This window comes from Sipha flava, unplaced genomic scaffold (genome assembly GCF_003268045.1).
Source record: "Sipha flava isolate LNK unplaced genomic scaffold, YSA_version1 168_pilon_pilon, whole genome shotgun sequence".
Classification (NCBI taxonomy): domain Eukaryota; kingdom Metazoa; phylum Arthropoda; class Insecta; order Hemiptera; family Aphididae; genus Sipha; species Sipha flava.
The window spans coordinates 42773-55754 of record NW_020271871.1 but is presented as its reverse complement, the minus strand read 5'-3'; the positions used below and the strand labels follow the sequence as shown (position 1 = coordinate 55754).

The window sequence follows — 12982 nt, the reverse complement described above, 5'->3', positions numbered from 1 at the left end:
AATTTACTGATTGCATTGTCATATTACACTTAATACTCAATACTCAATGAATATTTTATAAGCTACAAGACAACACGAGAGAGCACAATACTGGTTTTGAAAAATAATAATAATAATAAGGAATTATCTAAAATTTAAATGTATTGTAAATAATACAATTGCTTAAAAGTTAAAATGTCGAATAGGTAATACGAAAACTTAAAATACAATAGTAATAAATAATTATGGTTGATTTAATTTGTAGATAGGTACAATGTACATGGTAAAAATTATTGAGTTCAAGTTCGAGTTCGACTTAAAATCATAATAGGTTCGGTTCAGTTCGAGTTTTAAATAATAATTTAAAGTTCGGTTCGTTCGGTTCGATTTAAAAAATCAGGGTCTGACCCATCACTAATAACCGTATATAAGTATAAACGTCATGTAATTATAAACTAATGTAAACAAAATGTTAACTTATAAATAATGGTCTAGTAGCCGATATAATTAAGAACAATAAAGAAAAAAAGCCTGATCATGGATTTTTGATTTTTAGGATAAAAAAAATGACTGTCCATATTAAATTTTCCTAAATGCTTAAATTAATTATCTTTTTCTTTTTCGGGATACAATTTTTGAAACCAAGTGATATATATATTCTTAAAATACGAATGTTAACGACTTCACTCTTTTTCTAGATATTTTATAATCTTATAAAAAACTATTCTAAACTCAAGGTATCAAATGTATGCAGCCTTGAACACTTTGTTTAACTTAACTATTGAATTGTTCGTGTTTATTATGTTTGCCACGTTTTTCTATTTCAATAGATCCTTTTTATTTAATCATTTAAAGTGCAGTACGTATGAATTGGTGGTTCATCACAAATATGGTTTTAAAATAACTTACATATCCAATGTGTATGTTTAAATTATTTAATTTCAAAATCAAAAATTGAAATGAGTAATTCAACTCCCTACTCTGCATTCTCGGAGTATATTTATTCACATACAACACCATGCGAATACTTATTATAATTTAATATTAAATTATAACAGAATACAATGTTATCGTGATTTTAAATTATATTTAAGTGCAGACACATAAACACGCACCGTAATATGCAAATATCCTCATTGTGTTTGATGTGTTATAGAAATCAGTATTATAATAATATTCCGTCGTAATATAATCGGACTTCTTTGCAGATATAATATTATTCCATTGCTATCATCATAACATGCTCTAGCAGAATAGCAGAACACAGTAAATACAAATATAAAATCCACCAAGTGTTGTGGTTATTACCAATGAACAATAATGCGACTTATTACTTATAATATATTATATTCAACCAAAAATTTAGGACCATTGGGTCTGATTTTAATCGTACTCTGTATATTATATAATTTACAAAATTATATCAAATCAAACGATGCCGGTACGAAAAAAAAAAAAATTTGTTGATTATAAACGAATAGTGCTTTACGGACAGATTTTAATTAAATAACGAAAGTTACCTATATAACTATTTGAAACACATTTACACAGACTCATCAAGTACCATACATATCATAAAAAATAATTTTCATCTCAATGAAATCTCTACATCTATAGTAAATAAAATAAAATTACTAAAATAAGCAAATAAAATTATCCTTATTAGGTGGATACCCGAGCATTGTAATATACACGGAAATGAAGAAATAAACCGACTAACAAAAAAAAACACAGCATCATTAAATTATAACCAAATAACATTCTCAGACATCAAAAAATTCAAAACACTAATCACACGTTATACTTGGCAAATAATTGGCAAATAATAATAATAACTCAATAATTAACCGATTGAGAATCGGACACGCTCGTTTAACACATGGACGTTTAATGGAAAACAAAGAGCCAACAAGATGTACCTCATGCAATGAGATACTAACAGACTGCCATATATATTACATTGAAAAAATCAAATATAATATCACATAAAATCTTTATGAAACCATCGAACCAATAATCGCAGACAACCTTATTTAATTCCTCAAAATCAAGATTTTTACAGAATAACTTGTGACTGTTTTAGGTCGGCTCGTATCGATTATATTACAAAACCGTTGGACCACAATTAACGACAATAGACGAGAAGTAATGTGTTACGCAGTTATTTAACTATAACGTATTACACGTAGATAGCCCTATAATACAGGTATCACCCGATAGCACTGCAATTTCGCCAATAGATCGGTTGCGCCAATTAAACGAACGCATTTTCAGCTATCGTGAAAGCGAAATAAATGTGTAGTCGGATTTCAACTACATATTTAAATGATAAAAAGAATCGCAATAAATTCTCAATTATTGAATGTTGAATATATTGCATCAAGTCAACAAACACCATGTTAGATATAAATACTGAAAGATGTTGTTCGCAACGATATTGTGCAAGATGGAAAAATCGCGATGATGTCAATCAAAAATAGGCTAAAATGTCAAAGGTTTGAGGATAAATTATTTTTACATTATGTTCAATGTGCAAATTATTATGACGTCTAAAAAATTACCATTTCGAGCAACAGAAATGGTAAGCGAATGTTACACTAACGATCTTGCTGCTGTTCAACGCGACTTCGGACGGTTCAGTAAGGTTCAACCGTGCAGCTTAATTATTTAAAAGAAATACAATATTTTTTCAATATTATTAACTTCGTGAGATTCAGTACGTTTGTTATTGACCGGTGTAATGTTGATCGCTCTAATAAAACATATGAATTCAACGTTGACTCGAGAACATTTAAGATTTCAATAAATGTTTTACGACACGAATCGATCCGTATTCAAAACCGGATCATTTGATTTAATATATTCATCCTCGGATATTAACGGTAACGACACGGCAAACGTATAACGTACTGCTCTCTGTCCGTTAACGGATGAATCAATTTACTTGGCTACTCCGCGTTTTCGAAGTTATCGTAAAAATTATACTGCGTGCCCTAAACGATTCGTTGATGTGTTACATACAATGTCTTACAAACCTTTCCGTACTCAATATACCACACATATTCATACAACTCATCAATCTACATGTTGTACGACCAATCGTTTTTACGTATTATTCAGAGCGTCATAGTTAAAAAACGATGCGACAGGCCATAGGTATGAAATATCAATACAGGCTTAATATTTAAATAAAACAATTCAATTAAATATTGATTTTGTACTTATCACTCATGGCTTCGATGTATAAAAAAAATTGTTATTGGATGTTAATAGTAAAAAGAGAATATACGAGAAAAAATCGCGTTAAATCGATCAAACCTATTGTACGAGGGCACGCGCATGTCACGATACGTCGTATGGCGACTTTCGTAAGATAAATTTTATGTATGTTCAAACTTCATTTAGTCGTACTACACGTTGTACAACGATACCGAACACGTTACGATCAGTGGCGCGACCAGTGGTGGTTTAGGGGTTGTGACCCCCTCCCCCACGAAATTTCTCCGAGGCCTAGTATAATAATCTATTTAATAAAGCAGTGATCTTAATTCAAAATGTTTTCTCAGAACTTATTAAAATTATATTATTAATTATTACTGTGGTGAATCATCACCACAGTACTCCCTTTTCGGCATACCTGACGTGGTGCCAACCACCGCCCATCATGCGTGACATTATATTATCATATCTTCTATAGTTATATTATCTGTGGCATCGTCTCTGACAAAAAGTACCTCCAAGATGTTGTAAACAAAAGTGTCATGATTTTTATCAAATATGAATATTGTTGTATCTTTACATAGATAATAGTCAACAGATTAATAAGAGAGCAATACGGATTAGTGATTACTAAAGACTGGATTTATATGTTTTTACATATCGTTACTTGGTCTATGCAGTTGTATGAGAGTAAAAAAGGTGGACGATTCATTCAATTCTGAGTTTGTAGAAAAAAGTTTTTTTTTACATATTTGAGAATATATCATAGGTTAGAGAATATTCAGCCCATTTAGCATATTTTAGAATATTTGATTTTTTTTCATAGTTGGAGATTGTACAAACTGTGATCTACAAACTAACCAATATACCTGGTGAAACGGTTAACATAATAAAAATACTAAAATGTCTCAATTAAGTTAAAAAAATAAAGGTTACCAAATGTTAGTAAAAGTTGGGAACATTTTATGTGGAAACAATGAAGATCTCCCAGAATATTTTACACCTAATGAAGTTGTTGATACGAAGTTTGCACCTCTAATATCTGTTGATGTTGAACTTTCATTTAGTCTCTATAAACAAATTTTAAGCGATAGAAGAACTAACATGAGTACAGATAATATGTAAAATATATTATTATTAATTTATGTAATAAAATTTAAATAGTATTTCAAGTTTCTTTTTTATTCTTCAGAAAGTAAATATTTACCATTATACAATGCACTAAAAAAATATTGTTTTTTTTTATACATATATACATATATATATATACCTATATTGTTATTTTATATCTTGTATTAAATTATTATTATTTAAGGATTACCTTTTGTTAACCAATTTTTTTTTTTTTATTATATTTTAATATATATATGATTATTTGTTATTTTTAATATTGTGACAATAGTGTTAATACAACATTTAATTAAAATATACTAAAGGAATAATATTGTTTTTAAATTTTAATACTGTAAACCAGAGATCGCCAATCAGTCGATCGTTGTAAAATTTAATTTTATCACTATCGGTCGATCGTGTAAAATAATCAGATTAATTGGATAATGGGAATATTAGATTTAAAGATTAAAAACCTAAATTTTCCTGGATGTCAATCACTAGGGACTTAAATGTCAAATGTAGCTCACTTGTTTGAAAACGTTGGCGACCCCTGTTATAATTATACTGTAATATTTTTACTATATTCCTACTCTTACTGAGTACAATAGTATTCTATTATAATACGCAACTACGTATATAACTCATGATTAAAAGAATGTTGTAAAACAAAAAAATTTTTTTAAAAATGCATATTAAACCATATATTGATGTTTGTTGATTATTTTTGAATAATTTCGAATATTTTTACATATTTTTAAGATTTTTTAGAGAATATAATAAGAATATTTGAAGGTTTTTTAGAGAATATTAGCATCATATTTAAGGTATTTTGAGAGAATATAAATCCGGTCTTTAGTGTTTACGTATACGTAGTCAGTACGAAAAGTAAAACTATTTTATATTATAAATATTTTTTAAATTAAAAGTAATTCATCTCTTATATTGATAATTTATATTTTATAAAAATGGCAAAACAAAAAATAAATGATTTTTTCTTTACAAAACTTACAAAAATTATCAAAGAAAGTACTAGTAATATTGTTATATCTCCATTCAAAGAAGATGAGTGTGTAGTAGAAAATAGTTCTGTTTCAATGATTGTAAGTAATGTTTAAGTTTAAAAAAAAAATGTAATATATAATTTCTCTTATAGCTCTTATGAACTTATGGTTTTAAAATTATTAACAGTCTAACATGTAGGCATGCATCCAATATTTTTTAAAGTAGATAGATATATTGCATTTTTTTATTTATGATTGCTTAAATTTTTAAAGTACCTAATATTTGCTAATTATTATTTATTGCTTTGCTTCAAACTAGCCATATACTTGTAATGTTGTTAATGAAGTTGAAAAAAATATAGAAAAAAGACATATCATTTTATGTTGGAAAGAAAATATGTATACTAATAATGAATTTTTTCTTATTGTTTGTTTGTAAGCTTTTGATGATTTTTATTTTAGTTGTCTGAAGATGAAAAAGTTACAGCATTGGCAAAGCTTAAGCATCCCACTCCAGACTATATTTTTCCTAAAACTGGAAAAAGAAATCTGCAGTGACAAATTGCATGGTTTTTTTCAATTTAAATGGCTTCATTATTCATTTGAGCAAAATGGTGTGTACTGTAAGACTTGCGTATTTTTCAGTCCAAATGATGGTGTAGGTAAAGGAGGAAATCAGAACCCAGGAAAATTATTACTAGAAAAATTTTATAACTGGAAGAAGGTATTAGGTGATAAAGGATACTTCAAACTTCATTCAAATAGTATTATCATAAAACATTTCAATATCGTCATGACCATTTTTTGGCAGTCAAATCGAAAAAATGTTGATTCAATTAATATTCAAATTAACACTATGCTTAAAAAAGAAATTGAAGCCAACCAATTAAGGATTATTCCAATAGTAAAAACAGTTATATTTTGTGGAAGGCAAGGTATAGCCTTAAGAGGCCATAGGGAGAGTGACATATTATTAAAAGCTAATGAGAATATTAATGAGCGTGAATGTAACGACGGAAATTTTAGACAGTTACTAGGGTTTCAAATGGATGCTGGTGATGAATATTTAAAGAGTCATTTATCTTCTTGCTCAAAAAATGTAACATATCTGAACTGGAAAATAAAAAATGAGATACTTTCTGCTTGTAATAATCTTATATTAAAAAATCTTGTATGTGCTGTAAACAAGGCCAAAGGGTTTTCCGTATTGGCTGATGAGATCAGTGATATCTCCAATAAAGAATAGCTTACCATCTGTGTCCGTTATGTTCATTTAGAAAAAAAAAAAATAAGAGAAGATTTTTTACAATTTGTGGAAATTACTGATGTAAGTGGCAAAGCATTAGCACAAACAATACTTTAAAAACTTGAAATTGACTCGAATTGAATTACTTAATTGGACAAGGGTACGATAGAGCGGCGGCTATGTCCTAGAAATTTAATGGAACACAAAACCATATCAATGATAAATACACGATGGCTTTATATATCCACTGTGAAGCACATAGCTTAAACTTGGCTATTTCATTTAGTTGTAATGGAACTGATATTCGAAACTGTATGGGCACAATGCAATCTATATGTAACTTTTTTGACTATTCTAAAAGACAAAATGTACTTAAAATATCAATTCAATATGAATTACATGAATAAAAATTGAAAAAAACTAAAAAAAATGTTGTCCTACAAGGTGAGTTGAACGCCATGATGTACTTGTGTCTCATGAACTTCAACCTGCAGATGTGGATGCACTTAATGAAATATCTACTTGGAAAGATACTGAGACTTCTGCTTTAGCTAACCGATTTAGTTCCTCCATCCATCAATTAAGGTTTCAAGTAGCCTTATTGGTATTAGTAAAAGTATTTGCAATAACTGCTCCTTTGGGCAAATTTCTTCAAACTGAAAACTTAGATTTAGAATCTGCCCTAGAATTTACTGATATGACTCAATCAATTATAAAATAAATCCGCGATAATGCTGGTGTTGAGTTTGATAATATATTTAAAAATGTCTATACTAGTATTGGTATAACTGTTAGTGTTCCAAGAACAAGTCGACAAAAAACTATTTTTTTGTTTGTAGAAGTAATGTTACGAATAATAATCCAACATTATAAAGTATCAATATTCACCCTATTTATTGGAAACTTTATTGAACAGCTCCATAGACAATTTCTTGAACATAGGGCCAAACTAAAAATTTTCAATTGTTTATTACCTAAGACTAACAAACAAATATCTGAAGAAACTTTTGAAGACTTCAAAATTATGTACAATTTTTATACTGATATATTAAGTAACAGCAACAATTTGACTAGCCTAGAAGTAGGTTATGGTGAACTTAAACTGTGGTATAACAGTTGCGCATTCAAATCACCAAATTCGTCTTTAACAATAACCGAAGTATATTTCCATTGTAAACCTGATTTTTTTCCTGTAACCTCGAAGTTATTGCAAATATTAATTACACTATTAGTCACAACAGCTACTGAAGAGAGGTATTTTTTTTTTCTAGCGTCGACTAAAAAATTATCTGAGAAATACTATTGGTCAAATGAGACTAAATGGATTAGCAGTCCTCAATATATATCAGGATATTTATGTTGATCCATTGATGATAATTAATGAAATGGCTAAAACTTCAAAACGAAGACTCAATATTAATCTATAAGTGTTTTTTGTTTATTTTTTTATAAATACGACGTTTATTATTTTATTTCTTGTGATATATAACAATATTATATATATGACAATACTAATTGAGAAATGTATACAGTGTATATATTAACATTAATTATGTAATATTATTAACCAGGCAGGATTTTAGCTTATACATATATTATAGTAATGTAACATTGTAACCTTCTCCAACATTTTTTTTCTAGTTTCGCCACTAGTTACGATAATCGTTTGTGAAATCGTATCAATGTAGCAAAGTTGTACGATCTGTCGTACGATTAATTGTACCTTTTTAGAAATCAATACACAATTAACCTGATCGGTTATGGGATTTTTTTTTTTTTTCGTTGGATTTTGAAGAAATCCTAGTTTCTACATATCATCATTGAAGTTTCTAGACTGATTTGAAGTACACATTTTATCAGATATCATATTTTATCAGAGTGTTCATGTTAGGTATGTAATATTATTTTTAATTATATAGGCTTAAAAAAAATATTTAAATAAAGTATTTACATGTCATTAAAATGTAAAAAACGTACCATATTGTATTTATGACATGGATTTTTCAGCCTTATTGTGCAGTTTCTCTCAATAACAAAAACCTCTTTTTTTTATAATACTCCTGGGCTGCTTACTGAAGTTAATTCAAATAATTTCTTTCTCTAAATATCAAACACCTTTTTTTTCAATGAACATAATATTTGCATCCCTGCTAGTGTATATTACTAAGGGATGTAATTATTCTGCAATGTTTTATTTTTCAAAACTTTAATGCTTAATTTTTAAATTAATACACGTAAAACATTACCGCATGCTGGTTAGACAACATTATTTATTATTAAAAGACGAATTTGTTATTTTAGTTTCATATATCTTGTCAACGTTTCCATTGATTATCATACTATTATATGCTAGTGGACTGAAATCATTGGATATTATTTTTCATTTTTATATCGCAATGATAACGATAATGATACTTATATTACTAAAACAGATAGTACGTATGTATTACGCGAACTATTGTACTCGGGTGACGAACCACATTTGAAACTGAAAGGAATCAATGTAGTTTTTCGCTAAGGATTATGATTTACAAGGATATAATAACATCGTATTGAAAACGATTTTAATTTTATAATACTTGGCTTACAGACAGCCTCACAGAATATTATACAAATACGATTTACCGTATACACAATACACTATGTAACTTTTGATATCTCAGTTTCTACATCATATATCGAGTAAATTTAATTTACTCGTTAACGCGTGAAGTACTATCTATGATACAACAAAATACAAGTTGGTACGAAATGATCCAAGACGGAAATTAAATCGCACAAAATAAAAGAATTGCTATTTCGTTTTATATAAGTGTTATCCATTGGTGTTCATTTTAGTAGGTGAAACCGTCCAATGAAAATACAATATGTTCATAAAATGTGATAAACTGTTATATAATGCTTCAAAATGTAGGTACTTTTAAAGATATCAGTTAATTTGTTCTAAAAAATTCTTTGTATTATATGTATAATATTCGTATATTGGTAATAGCTGGCAAGAGACCGAGACAGGTAGAGGCAAGTGGTTGTTGCGGTAATGGGCCTGAATGGCCTGTAAACGCCTAAGAAGAAGAAGAAGAAGGTAATAGCTTTACATGGATCGTAAAAATAAAACTAAAAAATCAAACACGGTTTAAATCAGAACAGAAACAACTTAATCAAGTCCAATAGTTGATTAATTACTGATTAAAACTTTTTTTATCTTATACGTTGTACTTGAGTGTTTAATTTGAACAGAACGAAACAATGCTTTGACACTGAATAGTAATTTAAATAACACTGAAGAACGACTTAAAATCAATTAGTACATAATTTCAATCCCGATGATTAATTCAATTTATTTACATAACAGTCGCTATTTGAGTCGTTAAGAACATTAGAGGATTCGACTTAAAATTATTATTACTTTAATAAATAATAACAGGAATTAATAATAATTAATAAATTAATTAGCGCAGTGAACAATTTTATTTTTTCATAAATGGGTATTGAATACTTTTAAATTACCATCCCAAAATTCCAACTAGTTAGCATCCCTAAGTACTCATAATTACCTTGATTTCACCCTCCGAAGCTTGTGAGTATCTATATAACTGTAAATTTATGATCCGAGAGCCATATTATTAATTGATCAAGTTTTGTAATAATTCTCACGAACCTTTTAAGTTTTTTGATCCTTATTTCCTATTTAATATTAATTATACGTATGTAGATACTTATTTCACTGTTGAACAGAAATAACAGGACAAATTAAATATTCGAAATAACGAAAACAGATTATTTATGAAATACTCGTGATATTTTTATAAAAAAATGTAAATAAAAAAAAAAAATTAACAACTTTTAGTTTAATTTTCTAGACATTTGATGAGATAGCGCGTAGTTTATTCAGTATATTTTGATTTTAAAATGAAAACGACTCGTGTTATCCGTGCATCCGGGTAATGTTCTAACAAAAATCGTTCGGCATTCAAATACTTCAAATCGATAACGTCACTGATGACGAATTTTAATAATTGAAAAATGAAAAATGTCTTACGAACCCGAGGTACGAGAGTGTTGTTGACTCTTGTCGTCCGACGTGGGATTTCGGTCACCGAGAAACGTTCCGTATTCTTTTGATACTTTATCCATTACTTACGTGACGTTAAACGCTGTTGCTTATGTTGTTTATGCTGTCGCTTATTACGGTGTGATTCAAAACAAAATAATGTCTCTAAAACGTTCAACATTTACGTACTGAAAAACATGCGTGCAGACGGTTATTGCTTTATTAGGTTCGATAAATCGACGGCACTCGACCAAGCCACGTGCAATGCTGTACAATATTTCATATCGCGTACCGTCGTATTCATAATGAGTGTGCTTGTTTGCTTACGTCAAAATGTATAGATTCGGGGCACATTCAAAAACAATTAATGCGATGGTCGTTAGACTCTTCGCGTACGATATTATATTATGTACATATTATTACTGTTATTATTACTATACGGATTATATACGGCCGTATTATCAACGGTGCGCAGCGACGATTACCAAGTCGGTCTATACACGCATTGTTCGTATAACGTATATACATTTATTCGTTTGACAATCGCATCGTTATGGACTCATTATATTAGAACGAAGTTGTACAAGTGTACGAACGATGCTTAGGAATTTCGCGGTCGTGTTCATTAACATTTTTTTTTCCAACGGCATTTGCGCAGTGTTCAACCGATAGCTTCGTGTTGTATATTTATTGATAACTCGAGTTAATAACGTTTCATACGGATTTCACGTCCGACGGGACGTAATAATATTATTGATACAATGTTCGGGGTAAGTTAATTTTTCTTTTCCTTGTGCGTCACAAAACGAAACGTATATTTTTTTTTTTTTTTTTGTACCCCGCGACAATGATGCAATAATGCATTATTAATACCGAAAATAAGAAAACGTAACAATATTATGACAACGATACAGTAAAGATGTGACCGTAACAGTACCGTTGATCATAAATATTTATTTACTATGGTATTTATAATCAATGCTAGTCGGGCGCGTAACGGGTTCAACCCTACCCCTATAAAATTATTAAATATGTTTTTCTACAGTAAAAGTGTTATATATAAATAATAATAACATAATAATAATAATAATAGATTTTAGACTATAAGTGTTATATTATAAGTTTAAAGATTGAATAGTATCAAAATGTGCAGCCTACCAAAATATTTTTTTACGTACCGGCCTGATGCTAGTACGTAAAAATGCTCAATGCGTGTACGAGTGGGTCCGAGGAGGTTTGACGGTCGTACTTTCTGCTGCTACACTGTAACCGCAATTAGATAACCGACACACAGGTGCCTATGTAAATTATTTATCTATCCGCTAATGTAACTCGAACGAAAACCAATAGTGGATATCTTATCATAGAGGCGAACACTCGAACTCGATTATCGCACTCATAGTAGGTACGTCTAAACACAAATGAATTGGATGTTTTTTTTTTTTCGGTCACGGCAATATAACATAGTTGCACGCGTATCGCGACGAATTTATCATCACTCTTTTGCGTGCTAAAATCAATAATATTTCAATCGAACGATTTAGACCGTTCATTGCGCGTGCACCACCTGCTCTTACGTGTTTTGAAACGTATCGCATGCATCCATTTCTCTCAACGTTTCAAGTGAGAGGCCATTTCATGTATTTACGTTATAATATTATTCGTACAGATCTGTTCACTGGAGATCATCGTTTATCGTACGGTTATTTTTTACGGACCTTTCTCAATTCAGCAATGTGTAATTCATCTGTTGTTATAATTGATTTGTACACAATCAACTATATCGCGAATCAATCAATACACATACGATATTGCTGTATTTTCGATATTTTTTTTCACTAATTTGTTTCTATTACAAGTTGTTGTTCGGTTCAATGAACAAACGAGACGGACTGTTATTAACACACGTTTTTAATTTAAATCTCCCAGACTCGTTCCATATTTAAAAATATCTTCAACAACCAACAATGAAAGAAATCAGACATTATATTTTACTCGCTGAACGCAAAACAATATCGAAAATGAAAACCAGATGTACTGGACAAACTACATTATGCATAGGGAACTAAATAATCATTAATCAACAATTAATGAAGTTTGTAAACGAAATTCGTACGCAATGTATGACTATATGTTTTGTTAAATACCAAGAATAGAATCATTATTCTATTAATTCTTTGTTTTCACTCTTAATGTATTTTATATACATTATTTGGTATTCGCATAACTTATTATATTCGAACTATTGAAGTCTACTCTGATTGATCGATCAAGGATTTGATTTTTTTAAAATTAGAACTTAAGTTTAGACGTAAGACACAAAGATTATGAGCAAATGCTTGATTGTTATTATTTTATAAGGATCATTTTAAA

At 29.3% G+C, this 12982-nt stretch overlaps 1 protein-coding gene across 3 annotated transcripts in view; it reads right to left on the bottom strand.

The window, feature by feature from the left end:
* The window catches only part of LOC112679791 (aquaporin AQPcic-like), a 68644-nt gene extending 57844 nt beyond the window's left edge, over positions 1-10800 (bottom strand). For 2 of the 3 annotated variants that reach the window (XR_003148249.1, XM_025549706.1), the window contains exon 1: positions 10602-10797. Coding sequence is in view for 2 of the 3 variants with exons in the window: in XM_025549706.1 (XP_025405491.1) it covers positions 10602-10692 (91 nt within the window). In the remaining variant the exon portion in view is untranslated. Of the gene's footprint in view, positions 1-10601 lie in introns of all 3 variants that reach the window. The other variant, XM_025549707.1, reaches the window with a different exon arrangement.
* Positions 10801-12982: the final 2182 nt, after the last annotated feature.